The 24,669-nt window shown below is 43.2% G+C and overlaps 1 protein-coding gene and 1 non-coding gene across 3 annotated transcripts in view; one reads left to right on the top strand and one right to left on the bottom strand.

Moving 5' to 3' along the window:
- The window catches only part of DNAH2 (dynein axonemal heavy chain 2), a 100,216-nt gene that overhangs the window by 14,847 nt on the left and 60,700 nt on the right, over positions 1–24,669 (top strand). For both annotated transcript variants that reach the window (XR_012492034.1, XM_019745158.2), the window contains exons 5-22: positions 2,002–2,230; positions 2,807–2,917; positions 3,052–3,290; positions 4,449–4,640; positions 5,329–5,486; positions 5,963–6,050; positions 6,382–6,587; positions 7,028–7,157; positions 7,419–7,601; positions 8,478–8,692; positions 19,221–19,367; positions 20,165–20,321; positions 21,046–21,285; positions 21,565–21,753; positions 21,952–22,099; positions 22,570–22,762; positions 24,188–24,388; positions 24,474–24,630. Coding sequence is in view for 1 of the 2 variants with exons in the window: in XM_019745158.2 (XP_019600717.2) it covers positions 2,002–2,230; positions 2,807–2,917; positions 3,052–3,290; positions 4,449–4,640; positions 5,329–5,486; positions 5,963–6,050; positions 6,382–6,587; positions 7,028–7,157; positions 7,419–7,601; positions 8,478–8,692; positions 19,221–19,367; positions 20,165–20,321; positions 21,046–21,285; positions 21,565–21,753; positions 21,952–22,099; positions 22,570–22,762; positions 24,188–24,388; positions 24,474–24,630 (3,183 nt within the window). In the remaining variant the exon portion in view is untranslated. The remainder of the gene's footprint in view (positions 1–2,001; positions 2,231–2,806; positions 2,918–3,051; positions 3,291–4,448; positions 4,641–5,328; positions 5,487–5,962; positions 6,051–6,381; positions 6,588–7,027; positions 7,158–7,418; positions 7,602–8,477; positions 8,693–19,220; positions 19,368–20,164; positions 20,322–21,045; positions 21,286–21,564; positions 21,754–21,951; positions 22,100–22,569; positions 22,763–24,187; positions 24,389–24,473; positions 24,631–24,669) is intronic.
- Positions 14,248–14,355, bottom strand: LOC141569120 (U6 spliceosomal RNA). Its single transcript, XR_012492512.1, has one exon. It is a non-coding gene; the product is annotated as a U6 spliceosomal RNA (small nuclear RNA).

The following is a 24,669-nucleotide window of genomic DNA, read 5'->3' as shown; positions in this document are numbered from 1 at the left end:
CTCTTTTTTTTTTGGCAGTCATTTTCAATCTTGAAAGAATCCTATTTAAAAAACAAACAAAAATAGGGCCGGCCCGGTGGCTCAGGTGGTTAGAGCTCCGTGCTCCTAACTCCGAAGGCTACCGGTTCGATTCCCACATGGGCCAGTGGGCTCTCAACCACAAGGTTGCCAGTTCAATTCCTCGAGTCCCGCAAGGGATGGTGGGCTCTGCCCCCTGCAACTAAGATTGAACACGGCACCTTGAGCTGAACTGCCTCCCGGATGGCTCAGTTGGTTGGAGCCTGTCCTCTCAACCACAAGGTTGCCGGTTCGACTCCCACAAGGGATGGTAGGCTGTGCCCCCTGCAATTAGCAACGGCAACTGGACCTGGAGCTGAGCTGCGCCCTCCACAACTAAGACTGAAAGAACAACAACTTGAAGCTGAACAGAACCCCCCCACAACTAAGATTGAAAGGACAACAATTTGACCATTGTTCCCCAATAAAGTCCTGTTCCCCTTCCCCAATTTAAAAACAAAACAAAAAACAAACAAACAAAAATAACATCATCAGCAAAAATCCAGCCTATTTAGAAATGAACCAAATAAAAAATTTAGGAATAGAGAATCTATGAACATTCAATTCATTTACATAAAGATCTAAGCTAAATAACTGTGGGAATTATGTCTATGCTATAAAATGTGAATATTATCAATTTGGACAATGTAAAAATAGTACTCTAACAAAAATTGGGAAGCGGTGAGAAAATGAGAGAGAATATGAGGGTGCCAGTGTTTTTATCTTTCAAAGCAGAGTCAATAGAAATTAAAATGGAAAGGTAGTGAGAAAACTAACCTCTTAATATTTTTCATAATCTCTCTTATAAGTTTAGAAAGGGGTCTTTTGGGAAGAACTCTCTCTTGCAGGTAAAGAAACATTTAGTTGAAGCTTATCGATTCCTTCATTATAGTCACATCAATGTCTTTTTATTCTATTAAATCCAAGTGAAATTAAATTTAATACTTTTAATTAAAAATAGCATGATCCTATTTTGAAATAACTATTTTATTTTTCTGTATGTATATATCTATAAAAAGATGTTCGGAATAATTTTTTTCTTTAATGTTAATGGCATTGTCTGGATGGTGGAATTTTATATGACGTTTTAACTTTATCTTTGTACTTTTCTGCATTGTTTTGGTTATTTATAATTAACATACATCTTTTAAAAAAATAATAGTTGTTAAGCTTTTAAAACTATAGACACAAAATGCCAACATTTAATTCTGGGTAGTGGGAAGATGGATGATTATTAATTTCTTATTTGTGCTTTGTTTTCAGTTTTAAAAATTAAATAAATTATAAAGAGTAGTTACAAAAGCACTAAAGAAAAAACACAGGTGAATCTGATCTTAGGGTGGGAATGACCTTTCTAAGCATGTAGAAATCAGAAACTTTAAAAAGTCTTAACCATTATACATGAAAGTTATACATTCCTGAATGTAAGCAACTAAAACTCACTATAAACAAAATTGAAGGATAAATGAAAAATTGACAGAAAAATATATGCAATTGAAATGGTAAACCCTAGACAATTATCTCTTTCTTCTAGTCCTTCTCCTTTCTGCTTTTCCTATAGCTGAAAGCGCTTTGTCCATTCTATCCTTTTCATTCCATCCATCCATCCATCCATCCATCCATCCATCCATCCAACATTTAATGAGCGTCTAATATATCCTAGCCACTGTGCTTGGTTCTGCAGCCAAATTGGACGTAATACACAGTCTCTATCCTCAAGGCATGCTCACTGCATTTCCTCCTTACATCTCTGACTATGGACTCTATTATGTCCCTGAAAAGAAAGGGAGTACCTCATGACACTGACATTTGGAGAAGGATCAGGATCTGATAAGGGAATGTTACAAAGAACTCAGTCAGGCTTTCATGATTGGAGCCTCAGGTTCCTTTGGGTATCATGGCTGGGCCTGGTGACTGAACTCTGATCTAATGTCTTTCATGCAGACCCAGAACCAGATTGTCTATTTCATCCGTCAAGCACCGGTTCCCATCACTCCAGAGAACTTTGAGGCAATTGTGCAGTTTGGGACGGTGCGGGGTTCCTACATCCCAGCCCTGCTTCGCCTCCTCAGTGGTGTCTTTGCCCCTCAGATCTTTACAAACACAACTTGGCCTGAGAGTATTCGGAATCATTTTGCTTCTCATCTGCATAGGTTCTTGGCGTGCCTGACAGGTGAGCAGAAAGGCTTGAGTGCCTGGTGCCTCAACACTCTGTTCTAGTGCCCCGCTGACAGTAGAGCTGATGAGGCACGTGGGAGACTCAACCCGAGTACCTACATTGCCTGGCACAGAGTAGGTACTTGGTATGTGTTTTTTGAATGAGTGGAAAAAGATACAGAATTTGCCTTCTAATCCAGATACACTTTTCTGCTATAGAGCAGTTGGCCAAACCTGCTAAAACTTAGAGTTGGAAATTTCCAAGAGTAGATGTGGGAAATGTAGAGGAACAAGAGGAAATGTAGGTGGCATGGAGGAAGTAGGATAGTGTATGTGTCTTAGAAGAGAGTGGTGAGGGCATGGTACAGATCTTTGACCTTGTTTTATAACAGTCTCTTCGTATACCTCAATGAGGTTTCTCTCTAGCCTTCTGTCATTTTTCCTTTTGATATTAAAAAAGTATGAGTCAGTGTCTCCTGCCTGCTCTTTTGAAATATACTTCCTGGGCCCCAGACCATTAACCATGATCAGAACTGGGGTGACATAAACTCTTTCTTTTCTATGAACTTCCATGGTCCTTTCCTTTCCTTAGATACTCGGTACAAACTGGAGGGGCATACTGTTCTCTACATCCCTGCAGAGGCCATGAACATGAAACCTGAGGTGGTGTTTAAGGACAAAGAGCTGGTGCAGCGGCTAGAGAGTGAGTGGCTGGCATTGCCATTGTGTCGGGGATCCTAGGGGAGAGGAAAAGGGCAGCCCAGATGCAGAGGGAGGCAGAGGGAAGGACACATTGGGGAGTAAAGAAATGAAGAGATTTTGCATTCTCTCCTGCAGCCTCCATGATCCACTGGACCCGGCAGATAAAGGAGGTGCTCAGTGCCCAGGAGACTGTGGATACAGGAGAAAATTTAGGTCCTTTGGAGGAGATTGAGTTCTGGCGCAACCGATGCATGGACCTGTCTGGCATCAGTACACAGCTGGTGAAGGAAGGAGTGAAACACATTGAGTCCATCCTGCGTCTTGCCAAGTCTTCCTACTTGGCACCCTTTGTGAAACTGGCTCAGCAGATCCAGGTGTGTGAGTGGCTAGAAGGATGGAGGTTTAGCAGAAAGTGGACGGTGATTCGGACAATCTAGGGTGCTAAGAAGAGGGATCCAACATAATCATCAACAGAGAAGATAGATTCACCCAGTGACTGGACATGTACTGGTGGAGAGTATAAAATAGTAGAACATAAGGTCTCAAGGAGCTTATAGTTTAGTTAGAGAGACAACTAGTTAATCAATAAATATACATTGAGTACCCTCTATGAGCCCAATCCAGCTGAGAAAATAAGACTTACACAAAATAGGATTACTAGATGTCGTGGGATCAGAGAGGAACCCATGTGGTTCAGCTAAGAGGGTTGCAAGATAAACACGTAAAGCATAAATTTGATATAGTATGACAAGCTGATTATGTTATTGTTGAAGACAGAAGATCAGAGTGATCTATAGAGTACAGAGATAGAAGACTTCTCTCCCTGGGTGGAATTTTAAGCTAGGTATTGAGGGAATTGAGGCACAGCTAGGTAGAAAGTCTAAAACCTTGGTTGAGTACAGGGCAGTGAAAGAAACTCTGGTGAAAACTATGGGGATGAATGGGAGTGATGCCCAGTTACAATGTTTCCCCGAAAATAAGTTCTAGCAGGACAATTGGCTCTAATGCATCTTTTGGAGCAAAAATTAATATAAGACCCGGTCTTATATTACTATAATATAAGACCGGGTCTAATATAATATAATATAATATAATATAATATAATATAATACTCATTAGAGCTGATTGTCCAGCTAGGTCTTATTTTCGGGGAAACATGGTAGTTGATCAACAGCTGTTGAGTACCTACTTTGTGCAGAATGCTGAGTTCAACTGGAGGAACTAGGGGAACAGACACAAAACCTGAGCTTGGGTAACTCCCAGTCTAGTGGGGGAGCTGGGACTCATACATGAGAAAAGGCATAAAAATACTTTCGTAGAAACTAGTACATGAATAAAAGTCATTGTGTGTAAACTGTGACCCTGGGGGCTGCAGAGACCTGAAGTGGTTGGTAGCAGGTAGGGCTGGGTTCATTGGGACTACTTCCCAGTGGAGGCAAGACAGGTTGGGGTTCAAGATGGATAAAAAGCACTTGCTTTGAACCAGTTCTTTTCAGTGGATAAGTTTACTCCTGGTTTCTCTCTATTGCCAGGATGGTTCTTGTCAAGCACAGTCGAACCTGACTTTTCTGTCAATCCTGAAGGAACCTTACCAGGAATTAGCCTTCGTGCGGCCTAAGGACATCCCTAATAAGCTTCCAAAGTTGATCAGTCTCATCCGCATCATCTGGGTCAACTCTCCCCACTACAACACTCGGGAGAGACTGACCTCCCTCTTCAGAAAGGTGTGTGTCAGCAGAGGGGGGGCAGAGGGTTTTTAGATGGTGGCCACATTGACAGAACTCAGATATTCTAAAGACGGTGGAATTCTCTTAGCAGAAGATCTGTGGTGAAAAAACAGGAGCACCCTTCCAGTCAGACAGAGACCAAAGGTGCCTGCCTGCATTGTCAATGTTAGCGACGCTCAGAGTTGGGGTCTGGGCTGGACATTTTGCTCCCAGAGGGAAGTAGCCTAGGTGAGAGGAGGGTCTTTGAGAAGAGGTGATGGAGTGTGGGGAGGGAGGCAGGAACGACAGATTCCCAGGCTGACTTGTACAGAAGGGAAAGATTCTTCGTCTCAATTCCAAAGATGGAAATTGCAGTGGGCAAGAGGTAGATTTAGGAAAGAACATTGGCTTTTGAGGAGCAGGATCTGGCACATTTCAACTGGGGTAACAGAGCCCACATGTGGGAGAAAGGCACCAAGCTGAGTGCTCGCTGGCAAGTGCAGTTGCAAGCTGGGCTGAGGCAGGGAGGGAGGTGGAATCCAGAGGGGCTGCCCGCCGGAAGTGGAGAACAGTGCCCAGCCAGCGGATATCAGGAGTCAAATCAAGAAGTAGGAGGCCGAGACCTGAGGCATGGTCAGGGAGCTTCAGAGAAGGGGGTGGGTGCAACTAAAGCTGTGAATTGAAGCTGTTGGGACCTGTTCTGCAGATGAGCAATGAGATCATCCGCTTATGCTGTCATGCCATCTCCCTGGACCGAATCTTTGAGGGATATGTTTCTTCTAGCAAGGAGGACCTACAAGGCTGCATTTCCTGTTGTCACGCCTGGAAAGATCACTACCTGCGGGCGGTGCAGATGCATACCCAGTACGCTGTGTCTCCCCAATGTCCCATGTATTGTCCCCGTGCCATTCCTATAGAAGGGAGATTCTGACTCCTTTCACTTGCACTTTTCTTTTTTAAGCCTATGGATTATATTTCTCTAGACCCTGGAGTTTCTATATATGGGTCTGAGTTTTCTCTCTGGATATAGATATTCTAGCTCCTAGCCCTAGGTTTTCTTCACTTTGATAACTTCTCCCTGATTCCAGGAGTCCTTCCTGGTCTTTTCCTCCTTTCTTGGCCCTCAAGTTTAAAATTCCATTATGTATAAATCTCCTAGAACTAAGGTACTTTGTCTCCTCCCTTTGTGTTTCCTCTCTCAGAGTTCAGGAAAACCACTTCTTGGGGTCTCCTTTTCTAAGGCTCCCCCTGAATCAAGGGTACCAGTTCTAGCGTTGTATAGGCAGATTGACACCTAGTGTTCTTGCTTTTTGAGTCGGTCCATTTTTTTCCTAACACAGGTTCTCCAGTCGGGGCTGGGTCCTAGACCAGACCAGCATATTTGCTCAGGTTGATGCTTTTGTGCAGCGCTGCAAGGACCTGATTGAGGTGGGAAGACTGTCAGGAAAGGAGAATCAAAGGCAACAGCAGACATTCCAGAATCCCCATCCAGTAGTGGGAGAGCTGGGGCAGAGGCTAAACATAGAACTTACCTCTCTGGCGCTTCCTGTGTCACTGTGTAACCTACCACCATCCTGTTCTTTTAGACTTTGCCTGTTATAATTGCCTTAGCATCTCATAACAGCCAAAATTCATCTCATTAGTCCCTTGCATCTGGTTGGTCCTCCCTAGTTTTTAGACATTTTAAGCTACACCATAGAGCTCAGGATTTACAAGTTCAGAAGGGAGAGCAGGAATTCTCACACTGACTTCTTTTTAGGTATGTGACTGTCAGTACCACTTTGCCCGCTGGGAAGATGGCAAGCAAGGTCCCCTTCCTTACTTCTTTGGTGCCCAAGGGCCCCAGATAACACGGAACTTGCTGGAGATTGAGGACATCTTTCATAAAAACCTGCACATGCTGCGAGCTGTTCCTGGGGGCATCCTGGATGTCAAGAACACCTCTTGGCATGAAGACTACAATCGGTGAGAGAGCCACAGGCTGACTGGGGTAAAGCAGGGAAGGGAGGTCAGGTGAGAGCGTACAAAGGATTGTGTGGAGGTGACAGATGAGGGATGGGATGGACAGGAGAGAGTGCAAGGAATGAGGTGGCTGTTCAGAGGAAGAGTTCCAGAGTTAGCCTTTCAGGGCTCGAATCCCGGTTCTGCCACATAGTAGATATGTGACTAGGCAAATTACCCTACCAGTTAGAGCCTCTGTTTCCTCATCTATGAAACAAGGTTAATGATAGAACCTATCTCACTGCCTTGTTTTAAGGAGTGAATGCATTAGTGTATGTAAAGCACTTAGTCAGTGGCTGGCATGTAAAACACCCTCAGTACATGACACAGGATTCTTACTCAGGGGACGGACTTGGGGGCTAGCGAGGGCACCCACCCTTCACCGTGCCTCTCTCATGGTACAGGTTTCGTGCTGGAGTCAAGGACCTGGAGGTGATGACTCAGAACCTGATCACCTCCGCCTTCGAGTTAGTTCGAGACGTGGAGCATGGAGTGTTACTGCTGGACATCTTCCACAGGCTGGCAGCCCGTGAGGTGCTGCTGCCCCGCTGCTTCCTCCACCCCTGGTGCTCTTGTGCTTTCCTGCAGTTTCTTCCAGGCACCATCCTGCCTCCATTCATGCTCTTTCTCCTGCCCTCAATTGCCAGGGCCTCTTTTCTTCCTTCTCTTCCCCTGGTTTCCAGGTCACTAAGGAGTGTGACTCCCACAACAGGGTGTAACTTTCCTGTGGGATGAGTAACTGGAGGAACCTGAATCCCCAGGGCATGTTGTCAACTTCTCTCTCTTTTTCCTTAGGCTATCAAGCGAACATATGACAAGAAGGCTGTGGATCTCTACATGTTGTTTAATAGTGAATTGGCCCTCGTGAACCGTGAGCTAATGAAGAAATGGCCATACCTGGAACCCTACATGGCCCAGTATTCTGGGCAGGCACACTGGGTGCGGATCCTACGGCGTCGCATCGACAGAGTGATGAATGTAAGCATCTGGCCTTTTCCAAATCTTGGCCTCAGGGAGATGGTAGTTTGCAGACTGTGCCACATGCTGGGCGAGATGGGGGACCTGTCCAGAGTTTCCCTAGACTATTTTCATGACCAGAGAGTAAATCTGCCCAGGGGAATGGCAGATGCAGCTCTGCAGTGAGGCAGGCCATGGCCTTGGATTTGCAGCGAGGGCGAATGTGTGGTAGAATGTGGGTCATTTTAGGTATTTCATATCAAAGTGGACAGGAGGAATAGGGTCAGCATTTGTGAAGTTGGGCCACCAGAGGAGTAGAAAAATTCACGATCTAGAGAACTGGGCAGGTGAGGCCCTTAGAAGGCTGGTCGCCCTAAAAGGACAGTCACAAAGAAACAGAAAAAAAAACACCAAAAAACTCTTTGATAATGTAGATCTAAAGTTATTGAGGTACCTGCTATCATCTAATTGGTTCAGGGAGGGAATGAGGCCACCTGCAGACAACTGGAAGCTTCTTAGGAAGTGGTGGGCTAAGACCACTGAGGAAGGGCTCATACTAGTTTTCAGTCTTGTACCTCTTAAATCCTTCACCTTCTGTAATTTACTTTCTTCCCCTAACTTTTTTCTTGAGCTGAATCTCTGTGCTTCTCTTTCTTTGTTTTGACTCCCTTTCTCATTGTGCCTTGGTCTCTTCTTCTCACCCTTCTTTTTGGCTCTGCCTTTCCTCTAAGTAGTCAAAATCAACTTCCACGGCAAGCCTTACACATATTGTTGTTGGTGGTGGTGGTGATGTGTGTGTGTGTGTGTGTGTGTGTGTGTGTGTGTGGTCTCAGGGAGATGATAACATGGAGGAATGTGGCAAGTAAGCTCTACCCATTGGTTGTTCTTACTCCTCAGTGTCTTTCTAGTGCTCATTTCTTACCTCACATTGGAACTGGAGAGGAGAGTGTACATACCTATCAGCAGATGGTTCAGGCCATTGATGAACTGGTTCGAAAAACCTTCCAAGACTGGACATCAACACTGGACAAGGACTGCGTTCGGCGGTTGGATACCCCACTGTTACGCATCAGCCAGGAGAAGGCGGGCATGCTGGATGTCAACTTTGACAAGTACAAGCCCCAAGTCCACTCATTTTCCCTTTACCCGACTTCTCCTTTTACTTATTGTGTCTTTGGTGCCATTCCCTTTCTCCAACTCTCCCAAGAGTTTAACTCCCATCCCTTGGTTTTCTCTCCATTCCTCTCTCTAATTCTCTTATATTATAATATGTTTACTATCATTTCTTAATTTTAATTTTACAGTTTATCTTCAAAAAAATTGGTTAAAAAAAGAAAACCCCCACTAACCTACTAAACTGGTGATGTAAGTGTTCTGCCACTAGATGGCCATGATGGCTCAGCTAAATCACCCAAACCGCGAGCCATCATGTGCGGGCTTTCCTGAGAATTGATGGGGTTGTCAGAGCATGCCCTCTTCCGCAGCTTTATAATTACGACATTTTCATATTACAATTACTTAAAATTTGATTGATTCATTATTAGTTATTAAAATATATATATGATTGCCTTCCATTCGCTAGAAACTGAGATAGGCACAGAGAATGTTTACAACGGAAAAGTCCCTGCCCTCTGTTACTCTGTGAGTGAATAGTTCTACCCATGGAGCCATGCTTCCTTTCCACGTAAGATGCAGAAGAGAAAAATAAATCTGCCCACAGAGATTACAAACCTTCTGGTGACAGTGTTTTTCTTAATTGGAAGGAAATATCTACTTGATTGGTTTGGGCTCCCTCTTATCATCGGCTATGCATCAGCTCTTATAATAAGAATTGCTTCCCATGCTTCTAGGCTGTTGCTACTAGCATTGACTTTAACTCAGAAACTGTGCTTATTTGTTGGGCAAATGTAGAAGGGGCTTTGCCAGAGAAGGCCTGTGTGGAAATGGAGTCCAGGAGACAGAGAGTTTTAATTTTTAATTTTATTTTTTAAAACATTTTAACCTTTCAGAAAGGGTAATATATGCACGTTATAAGATTAGAAAGTTATACTATGGTAGAGAATGAAAACTCTCCCTCCACTTCTGTCCCTTAGTGACTCAGTTTCTCTCTGAAGATTCAATATTACAAGTTTCTTGTGTAACATTCCAGAGATAAGAGTGTATGTCTGCATAAGTAACCTTTTTAATATAAATACTAACATACTATACACACTCTTCTGTACAGTGTTTCAAAATGATTTAATTTTCCATTAAAATTATTGATAATTTAAAAAAAATTGCAAAATGCATAAAAGTAGAAGAAAGAAAAACTTACCCCAAAGATAACCACTCTTAAAGATTTATTATATATTTTTAATCATTCTTCCCCCCATTTCATATGGTTGTTTTTCTTTAATTTTAAAAATATTTACTGAGTATTTTTAAATTACAAAAGTAGTGCACACTCACTGCAAAAAAAAAAAAAAGATTGGTGTAGAAGTATATAAAGGGAAAAGTGAAAATCCAGCACACAGCCTCTAAGAGATAACCATGATTACCATGTAATAAAAAATATACACTGCACACATAAAATAGGATCACATTATAACCAGTTATTTTTGCAAGTTCTTTTAATGTTAACAATACGTGTGGGAGGTTTTCCATTCTGTAGGAACAGAAATGTGTAATTATTTTTCATGGCCTATAACAGCCCATAGTTTGGCTATACTGTAATTTAATCAATTGGTCCACTATTGATGGACTTATAAGTTGTAAAATTTCTATAAGTTTTCTGAATATTCTGTACTAGAGGATTTCAAGGTTTCCTACACCTTGTTCCCTACGCTCCACAATGATGTGTCTACCTAATGTTTGAGCTAGTGTCCATCTAGTAAGGATAAACTTAAGAGAGAACATTTCTGTCTGCTGTGATCATCTCTTGTGGAGGAATACATTAGGTATTTATCTAAAATACAGTTTGCATAATCTTTTTTTTTTTTTTTTTTAAGGAGGGCACTGCTCACAGTGCCCCATGCGGGGACTGAACCGGCAATTGGTGTTATTAGTACCACACTCTAACCAACTGAGCTAACCGGCCACCCCCAGTTTGCATAATCTTTATAGTAGATCATAACAATGCAACTTTGGGTCAAATATTTAGGTTTAGCTGAAACCCAGATAATTGCTAGGCACTTCTTCCAGAGAAAAGAGGTGCTCCTGTCCTTCGGTAGTTTTTGCTAGAGAGATCTCTTATAAGCTGCTTTACATTTTTAAGATACCGTGTTTCCCCGAAAATAACACCTAGCCGGACAATCAGCTCTAATGCGTCTTTTGGAGCAAAAATTGATATAAGACCTGGTCTTATTTTACTATAAGACCAGGTATAATGTAATATAATGTAATATAATACCGGGTCTTATATTAATTTTTGCTCCAAAAGATGCATTAGAGCTGATTGTCCATCTAGGTCTTATTTTCGGGGAAACACGGTAAAACAGCTCCAATCCAGTAAATAATGTATGGGGGGTGGGGAACTTTATGACAGGGAAGGATTTTGAAAAGTCTGGGCTTATCAAACTAGTAAAGAAATTCAAGACAGTTTCAGCTTTTCCAAAGTGTATTAACACTCCAAGGAGGTACAGATAACTTTATTGGGTTTACTCTTTTGTGTTCAATGTCTAGATAAGATCTTGCATGCTTTTCAGATGTCCAGATTGTCCTCAGAATTACCTGCTTCTCCCTTAGTTCTGGGAGCCTTCCAGTCCTAATAGCACCTATTTTATCTCACAAGCGGTTTTGTTACTCCACCTTATATCCCAAATGTTTGAACTTTGAAGTCCAAATTGGCTTTTACCACCTTTTATGGCCAGATCAGCTTTACAGACTGCACTTAACCACAAACATATTCCAGATGTTGTCTATACCCTGGCTGAAAAGAGCTGTGTTATCACTATGTATGTAGCAGATTGCTCTGTGTAGTGGAATTTCCCCAGAACAGGATAGGGGACACTGACATCTGTTTGTTTTTTGTGTCTAGGGCTTTCACTTTCTCCTTTTTTTTGCTAATCATATAGTGCTTTCTCCATCTGTCAGTTCATTCTGGGCTGTCAACACTAAACTCAGCTAAGCTTCACTTTCCTACCTCTAGTGCCTGACCACTTGTCTGAGGACAAATTATAAAATATTTTACAAAAATGATACCCTAGACTGATTTGTTTTTAGAAAGTATATTTGTCAATAAAATAAAATTTGCATTCCAGAAATTTATTGACAAACTTCTGGCAAAGACTGAACATCACTGTGAAAAAAGTTTCTTACAGGGTTTCAGCCCAACATCAGGAAAGTATTAACCAAATCCATCCTGTTGACTGACAAGTTAAAATTTGATAATTTGCTTTAAAGTTATTTTGACAATCTTATCAAGATGAGAAAATGAAGAAACATTTTGGTGCAATGTTGGATAGTATACATGCCCAAGTGGGCTTGCCGTGATATTTAGGGAGACAAATTCAAGGCCTCCAGTTTGAAGAACATACGAGAATATATTTATGCTAATAGCAATGTTTCCACATATATTCACATCCCTCCATTCTCCCAGTATAGTGATAGCACAATTTTTGTTAAATCAATATTCAGTGTTTATCTTACTATGACACTATTGTTTACTGCTGATCCAAGTAATTTGCTGTTGTTACAGTTCTTTCTTTGTACAATGTTTCTTCATTTTGGAATTAGTAATTACCTTATTGTTTCTGTTAGCACACTGTTCATTATCATTCATTCTTCCAGACCAACCAATAAAACCCTTGTGAATAATATTTTTCCTCACTATCTGACTTGTAAGGTATGGTACTGGTTTCATGTTGTTCTTAGAGCTGTACCTCTTGGAACTCCCTGTCCTCCTGCTTCAGTCTGACTAGTTGGTTTCGAGGCCTGCTATAGGGTTGTCATCCGGGGCCTCCCTGAGCCTCTTTTCTTGTTTGATTTCCTATCTCTTTTGTCTTTCTCTTTCTTGCTTTATGCTTTTGTTTGGTGGAGTACATCCATTACTAGCTTTCTGAGACATGGTGCATGGGAGGTCAATATTTTTTTTTTTAAGATTTTTTTATTGGGGAAGGGGAACAGGACTTTATTGGGGAACAGTGTATACTTCCAGGACTTTATTTTTTTCCAAGTCAAGTTGTTGTCCTTTCAATGCCAGTTCTGGAGGGTGCCGTTCAGCTTCAAGTTGTTGTCCTTTCAGTCTTAGTTGTGGAGGGCACAGCTCAGCTCCAGGTCCAGTCCCACTGCCAGTTGCAGGGGGCGCAGCCCACCATCCCTTGCGGGAGTCGAACAGGCGGCAACCTTGTGGTTGAGAGGACAGGCTCCAACCAACTGAGCCATCTGGGAGGCAGCTCAGCTCAAGGTGCCGTGTTCAATCTTAGTTGCAGGAAGCGGAGCCCACCATCCCTTGCGGGATTCGAGGAGTTGAACCGGCAACCTTGTGGTTGAGAACCCACTGGCCCATGTGGGAATCTACCGGCAGCCTTCACAGTTAGGAGCATGGAGCTACAACCTCCTGAGCCACCGGGCCGGCCCGGGAGGTCAATTTTTTGAGTTCTGGTGTGATAAACAACTGTGTCCTATGTTTTACTTCTTGGACATTTGGCTGAGTTTAGCATTCTAGATTTAAGGTAATTTTCCTTTAATTTTGCCTCTCTCTTTTTCTTTGGAGGCTTTCTTTAAATGTCTGGTAATTTACTGTTCATTTGTGTTTGAGAGGCTTATTCACTTTGAAGACTTTTGACAGTTTCAAAAATAACACATACTTTAGCGGAGCTCGGCAAGGTTGGAAAAACAGCATTTCTTTTTCCACGATTTCTTACAGCATTTATCACAAATAAATGAGCACTTGAGAATAATTCCCTTCATTGGAATATTCCTCTCCAACAAAGGTGAAAATATACTCTTTTTGCAAAACTTGAAATGTGATATTATTTCCTATATTGTTAATTCAGTGCTTTCCTGTAGAGCAGACAAAATATTCTGGAATATTTACCTCAATATTCTTTCTAAATAATAGTTCAGTAATATTTAGAATGCAAAGTTTCATGAGCACATCTTCAGGTTGTGGGGCCTTTTGTTCTGTGATTAAAAAGTGCAATTTCATTAAAAAAAATAAAAGCAACCACGCAGATTTTAAACATCAAGTGATTTTTATTCAAGATTTTTTATTTTTAAAATATTCCATATTTTCTGATTTTATTATTTATTTATTTATTTATTTTTTCAGTTACAGTTGACATTCAATATTATTTTATATTTATTTCAGGTCTATAGCATGGTAGCTAGACATTTATATAATTAATGCAGTGATCCCTCAATTAGTCTAGTACCCCCCCACTATACATAGTTGTTGTAACATTATTGACTGTATTCTCTGTGCTGTACTTCACATCTCCATGACTATTTTGTATCTACCAATTTGTATTTCTTAATCCCTTCCCCTTTTTCACCCAGCTCCCCAACCCCTCTTCCCTCTAGCAACCATCAGTTTGTTCTCTGTACCTATGAGTCTGTTTCTGTTTTCTTTGTTCATTTATTTTGTTCTTTAGATTCTCTATATAAGTGAGATCATATGGTATTTGTCTTTCTCAGTTTGACTTATTTCACTTGACATAATACCCTTAAGGCCCATCCATGTTGTTGGAAAAATATGGACTGCTTCGTGAATTTGCATGTCAGTCCTTGCGCAGGGACCATGCTAATTTTCTCTGTATCATTCCAGTTTTAGCATATGTGCTGCTGAAGTGAGCACTGTGATTTTATTCTTTACATTTAGATCTTTGATCTATTTGAAAATTTTTTTCATATAGGGAGAAGGGAACAGATGCAACTTGAGTTTTCTTTTAGTCCTCAGATGACTAGCCGGTTGACCCAATCTCATTTATTGAACTGCTGTTTTTATAATAGAACAAATTCTCAAGTATATTTTTGTCTATTTTGGGATTCTCTATTCTGTTCTGGTACGTCTTTTCATGTGCAGGAATCAAACTTTTAATTATTGTCCTCATTACTTTCCTTTTTCAGAGTTTTCCTGGATATTTTAAATATATATTTCCTATAAGAACTTTAAAATCAATTTGTTTAGTTCCAAAAATCGTCCCATTCCTATTTTTATAGGAATAAGGATTGAGTTAAATTTATAAGTTAACTTAAGAAGAATGAACATCTTTAAGATTTGAGTCTTTCTATCCAAGAATAGTATATTTTTCTTTCAACTTTTTTAAGTCCTGTTTTTTTGTCCATAATTCATTTTTCTTTTATTTTGACCTCCCCATAATTCATTTTTCCATATATAAACCAACTAACAAGAAATGTTATAATGTATAATGTTATAATACATAAATGTTACATATAATATTATAAATGTTATATAAACATTTCTTGTTAATTTGTTAATTTTTTATTGTTTTAATTATAATGCGTCTCTTCCTCTGTGATAATGTTTAACTGGTTACAGTTTTATATTGGAAAACTGATTTTAATAAGTTAATTTTTTTTTAAATTTTATTTTATTAAATTTATTGGGGTGACAATTGTTAGTAAAATTACATAGATTTCAGGTGTGCAATTCTGTATTACATCATCTATAAATCCCATTGTGTGTTCATCACCCAGAGTCAGTTCTCCTTCCATCACCATATATTCGATCCCCCTTACCCTCATCTCCCACCCCCCACCCTTAATAAGTTAATTTTGTACCCAGCCACTTTTACAAATAATCTTATTGTTTAAATAGTTTTCCGTCTAAAAATTTTTTTGTTACAAAACATATACACACAGAGAAGTACTTAAAACATACATGTTCAGCTTAACAAATAGGTATAAAATAAACAGCCTTGCAACTATCATCCAGGTCAAGGAAAGAACATTGTCAGCAGTTCAGAAGCTCCCCAGTTATAATTATTTTTCAGTTGAATTGGTTGTCAGCACTTAAAAATTAGGAGATTTTACATAAAAACCCACTTTCTGACCTCTCTTGAAAAAATATCAGACAATGTATTCACACTGGGCCCCCATTCCCATATAGCAGCAATTGCCTCAGACCTTGGAGCTGTCACTCTTCTAGATGGACCATGCACTCTTCAGCTCAACTTTAGGCCGAATGTTAGTTGCCATTTACACTTGAGCTATACTTGCCTTGGAGATATTGGAATTTCTGAAGTTTGCTTTTGACTATGAAACACAAGAGTTGGTAGTTATTTGGATGTTGGAAAGTGAGGCTGAGGGAGAACACGTGGTTATGGTTTAGGCAGTGGGGATGTGTTCCCCAAGACAGGAGCTCCAGGTTTGCAGAGCAGATGATGAGTTTCTGGACATAGTGAGTGTGAGGTGTCTGTGGGACAAGGAGGTGGGTAGACAGGTGGGCATTCAAGTCTAGAGCTCAGGTTAGCCATGTAGATTTGGGAGTCATCAGCTTATAGAAGGCAGCTGAAGCCATGGCCCAGGGAGATCCAGTGTATTGGGTGTGAAGAAACTTGAGGAGACCGAATTTAAGGGAGCTGCAGGGAAAGTGGGTTTTTTGCTGAGTCTCCAGTGTCTAGCTGAATGTGATTTCCAATACTAGAGAGATAAGCATACTTCTACTGAAGGGCAGGGCAGACAAGGGGAGAACTGTAGTCCAGAAGCCAGGGAAAGAGTGTGTCCAGAGAAGTTGGAGAGGAATCCACCATGATGTTAAGGCCTATGGAGGAAGACAAGGCCTGAGGAGGTCCGTGAGGTTTAGCTACAAGGAGTCCTGGCGAGACTTGATGAGAGCACTGTTAGAAGTGAAGGAGAGGCAGCGGTCAGGGAATTGAGGAGCGGGAAGAAAGGAAATGAAGGGAGTTCATGAGCACAATCCTTGTGAGAGCGTAGGCTATAAAAAGGGGAGCTCAGTGTGGGACCTGTAGGAGGATATGGGGTGGAGGGAGGGCTGGTTTTCTTTTTGTTTTTTGTAAGATTGTAGAAACTTGGCCTTATTACTTAAATGTTGATGGGAAGGAACTAGTAGGTTGTGGGTATGGGAGAGCTGCAAAAGATGGCATCTGAAAAAGCAGGAGGAAACCTTGTCAGAACAGAGCCCAGGAAGAGGGGTTGGCCTTGGGTGGAAGGAGGACCTCTTCTGTCATAAAAGGGAGAAATTGTAGGTTTAATTTTTATAGCAGGAAATGCATGGAGTTCTCACCTGATGGCTGTTGTATTTCTGTGATGGTAGGAGGTGAGGCTTTCTGCAGAGAGGGGTGGGGGGAGGCCAGGTTTGAGAACGTAGAGAGGACTTTACAAACAGTCACTGTGAGAACAGGAAGGGGAGTCCAGCTGCGATCCAAGACCTGAAGGTATAGTGTGCTAATCTGTGTGGTCCTGTTATTTTCTCCACCCTTTTTTTTTTGCCAGGTGGCTTAGGTTAAGGAATGAGGCAAATTAGTGAGGACTGGCAAAATAGTGGTGAAAGTGACAGAAGGCAGGGTCTGTGGAGAAGGAAGCAGAGATGGGAGCGATGAATAGGCAGGAAGATGACGGGTCAGTGGCCTGAAGGTCTCCATGAGATCCAAGAACAGGTCCATTAGGAAGGCTTGAATACAAGAGCTTGGAATGGGGGCAGGAAGCAGGGCTCAGGGGGTGGGATGTCTGAATGGGTTATCTCAGAGGTGGAGGAGTTGTGAAGGTCATGAGTTCCATGGTGTGGCATGGGAGTGGCAGCTGGAATGGGAAGGAGGAGCAGGTCACTGGATATGAAGGCTACATACGTAATTAAGGTTTTTCGGGCATTGCATTTAAAAGGAAAAGAAACAAATGAAGTGAATTTTAATATTCAACCCCATCTTTCCAAAATATTATCATTCCAACATGTAATCAATAGAAAAAAAAAAAATATATATATATATTTAAAGATTTTATTGGGGAAGGGGAACAGGACTTTATTGGGGAACAGTGTGTACTTTCAGGCCTTTTTTCCAAGTCAAGTTGTTGTCCTTTCAATCTTAGCTGTGGAGGGCACAGCTCACCTCCAGGTCCAGTTGCCATTGTTAGTTGCAGGGGGCACAGCCCACCATCCCATGCAGGAATTGAACTGACAACTTTGTTGTTGAGAGCTCACGCTCTAACCAACTGAGCCATTGAGCTGTCCTCAACTTTATTTTTTAATGTTTCTTTTGATTTTTAAATTTTCTGCTATCATTTTTAACCTCCAAGTGTTCTTTTGGCATCTTGTTTTTGTTTCATGGATGCTCTTTTGTTTCTTCTATATCTCTGAGAATGTTAGTGGCAGTTTTCTTATTTGGGACAAGCAGCCTTCTTTCTGTTCCCTCTTTGTTCCCCTTTAAATGTTTTTTTCTGTTTGTTTGTTTGTTTGTTTGGACTCCATTCTGTGCTAGGAAAGACAGAGGCCACTGATCCTTGGCTGTCTGTCCATATTTTTAAGGGAAGGGAGCTGGAAGGCTGACTGGAAGCTCTGTTGAGCAGGTAGTGGGGTTTCTCAACTGTGACCTTCACTGCAGGGTTATCCAGGTGGGCTTTTTTCCGGGGAATCCTGAGGTCATTATCCTTGGCACTTTTCCTCTTAGGCTGGTCATAGGCCACAGAAAACAATAGAAAACAATCTTTCAAACTTCCTTCTGGAGGATGAAGATCCAACTGCCAGAGTGCTGGTTTCTCCATCGGAAAAGAAGGCTGGAGGTCTTAACTTTCAGTGTGTACATGGTCACTTAATGCCTCCTTCTCTCAGTACATTATCCTCTTTTTCAAATGGGCCTGGGGACCCCAGTCCAAAGACCCTCTGTTTTTGTACTACCTTTGTTGCAGAATCCAAGACCGGGAAGAACCCAAGCGGCACTCAGAGCTTTAGGAGAGTCAGCTTTATTACTCCAGCTGGCTCAGCGGTATCCTTCCCAAAAGACTGAGTCCCTAGCAAGGTTTTGAGCAGGTTTTTATGGGTTGGAGACTTAACCTTGAGTCGGGGAAGGGGGGAGGGGGTTATGCGGAAGTGGGCTGGGGCTTAGGCTGGGGACTTCTCTCTCCACTCGGGCCACCATTTTAGCTCAGTTCCATGTGCCAGGGAACCATTTTAAGGTCAGTTCCCCATCACCTTCTCCAGACAAGAAGTCTTCAGTCTTTTGTTGAGGTGAAGGGTGCACTCACTTAACTGTGCAGAGTTGGGGAGGACATTGGGGAAGACATGGAGAGCTGCTTCCTAAACTTTCACCTCGTCTTTCTGTTTCAGTTCCTCCTTTACCCCCTTCCTTGATACCTGAAGCCACCAGCCTCTGGGACTTTCGCGAGCCCTATAGCATGAACCAGCTCAATCAGGACAGCCTTCTGATCTGTCTCCATGACTAGCTTAGATTCCAGTTCTGCTCCTTATCCATCTGCTTTTCAGCTTCCAAAATTATTCTGTTGTCTCCTTGTATCTATGGGCTTACGCCTCAAACAACAAAAAATCCCTTTACTATTGTTTTAGTGTTTTGGGGAGGGGAGCAAAAGCCCGTGCGTCCAGTCAGCCTTCTTACCTGGACGTTCTGATTCATTTGTCATTAAATGCCTCAATGCTGCCTAGCCCTGCATGCCCTCAGTCTGTTGTTGGTACTAGTTTATGCCTTTGAGCGGTACCCTCAGCTGCTTTGCTTTTTTTTTCTCCCCAAGGTTCCTGCTGATTCTCTTTGTGGAGATTGACTACTGGGAGCGGCTGCTGTTTGAGACGCCCCATTATGTGATGAATGTAGCTGAATGCGCAGAGGACCTGCGCGTTCTTCGTGAAAATCTGCTACTTGTTGCTCGAGATTACAATAGGTAGGGCTCCAATCCTCCTTGCTGCCCTTCTATATGTTATTTTATGCCTCCTCTTTGTCTTACCTGCTCCATAACGTTGTCCATTTCATGCCGTATCCATCATTTTTTTGTCCACTTAAAGAAAATGTTTCCCATACTCTCTCTTATGGCCCTATGATGATTCCTGTCTCTTGCAGTTTTGTCTTCTCGCTTTAGGGTAGAGAGCAAAAGCAACCAGGTCCCCTCCCACCCACAGGGCACTTGGGCCATAGATACTGTAAGCCTGGGTCACTTCTTTAGGAATGAAACTGGGTGGTATTGATTATGGGCACAGAATAACATCAGATTCATTGAACCAAGGCCATGCTTGCACCCCTTCTCTGAACGTCCTTGGTACTTATTTCTGGAGTGAGGCTTTGTTTTGGGTTGGGTATCTTTCTCAGCCCAGTTCAAGTCCCAAAGGGTGGGAACCAGCAGTCTTTTTTGGGTGTCTAGAATTGAACTGTCCAATATGGTAGCCACTGGCTACATGTGTCTATTTCTATTTTAATTAATTAATTGAAATTAAGTAATTTAAAAACTTCATTACTCATTTGCACAGGCTACATTTCAAATGCTCTGTAGTCACATGTGGCTAGTGGCCACTGTATTGGACAGGACAGCACGAACAGTAGAACATTTCCATCATTGCAGAAAATTTTGTTAGAAAGCACTAGTCTAGAATCGTGAACTTTCAGATTTTCCACCAAATTTCCTGGTGTGTAGGAGGGGTCTTCAGAGCTTGTCCCCATCAACTACCAGTCTGCTCTTATACACAGGATTATTGCCATGCTGTCCCCAGATGAGCAGGCCCTGTTCAAAGAACGTATCCGATTCCTGGATAAGAAGATCCATCCTGGGCTCAAGAAACTGCAGTGGGCCTTGAAGGGGGCCAGTGCCTTCTTCATCACAGAGTGCCGCGTGCATGCCAGCAAGGTGGGCCGTGGTCCTTCGACCCTAAAGGCTGACTGAAAGGCCGATGCGTGGGAAATGAATACCTGAACCTTGGGTAGTGGTGGAGAGACCAGGGTGTAGTGTGAAAGAAACTAAGTGTGCTTAGGGAAGGACTTTGTTTTTTATTTATTTATTTTATTTTATTTTTTTTAGATTTTATTGGGGAAGGGGAACAGGACTTTATTGGGGAACAGTGTGTACTTTCAGGCCTTTTTTCCAAGTCCAGTTGCTGTCCTTTCAGTCTTAGTTGTGGAGGGCGCAGCTCAGCTCCAGGTCCAGTTGCCGTCGCTAGTTGCGGGGGGCGCTGCCCACCATCCCTTGTGGGAGTCGAGGAATTGAACTGGCAACCTTGTGGTTGAGAGCCCGTGCTCCAACCAACTGAGCCATCCAGGAGGCAGCTCAGCTCAAGGTGCTGTGTTCAATCTTAGTTTCAGGGGGCGGAGCCCACCATCCCTTGTGGGACTCGAGGAGTTGAACTGGCAACCTTGTGGTTGAGAGCCCACTGGCCCATGTGGGAATCGAACCAGCAGCCTTTGGAGTTAGGAGCATGGAGCTCTAACTGCCTGAGCCACCGGGCCGGCCCAGGACTTTGTTTTAATGTCTGCAACTCTAGCTAGAGGACAGGTGGGAGGATAGAATTAGGCCCAGAGGGTCTCTTCTCAAGCTGAAACACACCCTCCCCACCATGGGTGGGGTCCGACTTCAGGTGCAGACAATTGTGAATGAGTTCAAGGCATCCACTCTGACCATTGGCTGGCGAGCCCAAGAGATATCAGAAACACTGTTGGTGCGCATTAGTGGCAAACGTGTGTACAGGGACCTGGAATTTGAGGAGGACCAAAGAGAGCATCGGGCAGCTGTGCAACAGAAATTGGTGAACCTGCACCAGGATGTGGTGGAAATCATGACCAACTCCTATGAAATCTTCAAGAATGATGGCCCTGAGGTAGGGGTCCTATGGCCAGGGCTTTGAGGTTGGGGAAGTCCCCACTATCCCAGTCCATCAGACCACTCTCTTGGTCTTTCCCAGTGTGTGCTGCTCAAACATCCTGCTCTAGTCTTAGATTCACATAACCTTCAGTCTTTCAAACCTTCTTCCCTCAGGACTCAGCGTCCTGTCTTTCTATTTGATTAGGCTGTTACTGTCCCTATTGGCTGGTTCTCATTTCTCAGGACCTGCTCTGTCTTCCCTGAGGGATCTCTCCCCCCACCCTCTTCCCACCAGATTCAGCAGCAGTGGATGCTGTACACAATTCGGTTGGACCACATGATGGAGGATGCCCTGCGCCTGAACGTGAAATGGTCACTGCTGGAACTGTCCAAAGCTATCAATGGGGATGGGAAAACCACCCCAAACCCGCTCTTCCGAGTTCTTGTAATTTTGCAGCATGACGTGCAGGGAGGTGTAGCACAGGTGGGAACCAGTTTGCCCTCAACTCCCCAAAACCATTACACTTTATTTGCCAGTTTCCCTCAGTCCTTAAACTTGGCCCTTGGCCTTGGCTTTATTCTAAGGCCTCCAGGCCTGGTTCTGAGGTGTTCCACCTTACCAGTCCTGAGGCCTGCCTCTTCCATGGCCTGTGTTACGGCTCTCTCCATGGTGTTTCCACAGGTGGAATTCTCACCCACTCTGCAGACTTTAGCAAGTGTAGTCAATGACATTGGCAACCACCTTTTCTCCACCATCTCTGTATTCCGCCACCTCCCTGAAATTCTCATCAAACGCAAGTTTCAGCGTGACCCCATCCATACAATCGTGGGTGAGTGGACAATGGGAGGGGCACCTGGTGCCGGGGTATCAGAAGCTTAGGAATGGGAAAAAGTAGAAGAGACCAGGGCTGTTACCGGACATACTGGGCCAGTCATCTCCGTGATGGAAAATGCAGGTCGAGGGGCCAGATTGGGGAAGGGAGCAAAGGCTGGGATAGAGGTCAGATGAGGTGAGTAAGCTCAAGGGATTTGGGATTTGGGCTGGAAGATTAGGAAGGACAAGTTTGGGACTGGGGCTGGGTTATAAGACGTCTAGATATCAACAGCTCAGACATCCAAATTGTACAGATTAGAGTCATACTTTTCCTTTCTGCCTCCTTTATTTTCTAATGCTCAAGTATGACCCATATTTCTTTGGGGACGGGTACTGGAATAGAAGGTCTGGGGCAGTGACCCGGGGCCAGGCTAGAGCTTGGGTTGGGATGGAAGTTAGTACGAAGCCTTTTGGTGGGTTTTGAAGAACGAGATGAGGACATCAAGAAGATCCAGGCCCAGATCAGCAGTGGTATGACCAGCAATGCAAGCCTGCTGCAGAACTACCTCAAGACCTGGGATATGTATCGGGAGATCTGGGAGATCAACAAGGACTCTTTCATACGTCGCTATCAGCGCCTCAACCCCCCTGTCTCTTCTTTTGATGCCGACATTGCCCGGTAAGGAGTAGGTCTGTCTCAAAGAGGTATAGAATTGCAGGAGGAGTTCCACACCTAGGCTCAAGAAGGAGGTTTGGGGGTAGGGGAGGAGCAGAAAAGGTCTCCTCAACTATAGGAAAAGAATAGGACCTAAGGCATTGGACCTTTGTTTCTCAGAGGTAGGGATCAGATAAGAGCTGGACAAGATTTAGGGAAAAAGCCGTTTTGGTGGGGTATACCCACAGGGTTCTGTTGGGAAGGAAGAAATACGAGGGATCTGAAAGATGAGAGAAGTGAACACTTTCATTTTAAGAAGGTAGATTGAAGTTAAACTGAAGAAGAATCTTAAATTCTGAAGGCAGGCGAAGAACTCCCATCTCTTTATCCTCTAGTTAGTCTTTCATTTGTTCAATAAACACCACTGTCCTTTGGGTCGTGAGGAATAAAAAGGAGAAATAAATAAATGTTTTCCTCCTGAGGGCTATAATGTAGTAGGGGAGATAAAAGTATTGCTGGAAGAGCAGTGGTCGTAGCATCTTGAGAATGGTTGAAACCCCAGGTCTACCACTTTCTAGCTGTGTAATCTTAGGCAGGTTACTTTTTTTTTCCTCAGGCAGGTTACTGCTATTCTTTGGGCCTCAGTCTCCTATGAAATAGATATTACACTACCTAGTTTAAAAGGTTGTGGGACTATTAAATATATATGAAAGCACCTTGTAAACTCTAAAGTACTGTGCTAATGTACTTATTATTATACAAGCTTCAATGTGATAAATATGTGATTAAGGTACATAAAATGCCAGGGCAATTCAATGGAAGGAGAGAGAAATTTCGAGTCCAGGGACATGAGGAAACGCTTCACGAAGGGAGTGATTTTCGGGCTGGGCTTTACAGAGTGGGTTAGATTTCAACAGGCAGAGATGGGCAGTGGGAGGGCATTCCAGGTAAAGAAAATAGCATAAGCAAAGGCATAAAGATGGGAACACATAAGCGTGTTTACCAAATAGTGAGTAGTCTAGAACAGAAAAGGAAGAATGCAAAGGAATTTATATGTAGCAGCCGACTTCATTCTCTCAGCAACTTCCTGAGGTAGGGTCTATTACTATCACCATCTTACAGATGAGGAAACAGGCTCCCAACAGTTAAATAACCTGCCTGAGGTCATAGAGTTAGTGAGCAGCAGTGTAAACTCAACCCATATCTATGACACTCTAAAGCCTTGAATGCCAGCCAGGCTAAGGATTCTGACAGCTCTCCTGTAGGCAGTGGTTGGGAAAATGACATGGTCACAGCCGTATGCCTGGGGTGGACACCTGGGAATAGAAGAGTGCTTTAGAGTTGCTGCACAGGTCTGGGTGGTAGGAAATGAGAACTTGAACTGGCATTGGGGGAGTAGGCACATCTGCAAAGAAAACAACATCTTAGTGGGAATATGGGTCTTTGCAGCTACACGGAGGTTGCTAATAATGTGCAGAAGGAGGAGACAGTTCTCAACATCCAGTTTGTACTGCTGGACTGCTCGCATCTCAAGTTCTCGCTGGTGCAGCACTGTAATGAGTGGCAGAACAAGTTCACGAGTCTGCTCAAGGAGATGGCAGCCTGGCGCCTCCTGGAGCTGCACACCTACCTGAAGGAGAATGCGGAGAAGTATGGGCACGGGTGCCAGGCACAGGTGTGGGGAGGGCAGGCCCTGCCCTGTCCACTTACCAGTGCTCTCTTTGCCTGCCTTCAGGATCAGCCGCCCTCCCCAGACGCTGGAGGAACTGGGGGTCAGTTTGCAACTCATGGATACCCTGCAGCATGACTTGCTCAACGTGGAGACCCAGATCCCCCCCATACATGAGCAGTTCACCATCCTTGAGAAGTATGAGGTGCCAGTTCAGGACAGTGTGAGTACCAGTGGTGTTTGGTCCAGCAAGTTGGGCCCA

This window comes from Rhinolophus sinicus, linkage group LG15, assembly GCF_036562045.2.
Source record: "Rhinolophus sinicus isolate RSC01 linkage group LG15, ASM3656204v1, whole genome shotgun sequence".
Lineage (NCBI taxonomy): Eukaryota > Metazoa > Chordata > Mammalia > Chiroptera > Rhinolophidae > Rhinolophus > Rhinolophus sinicus.
This window is presented reverse-complemented; position numbering and strand designations above follow the sequence as displayed.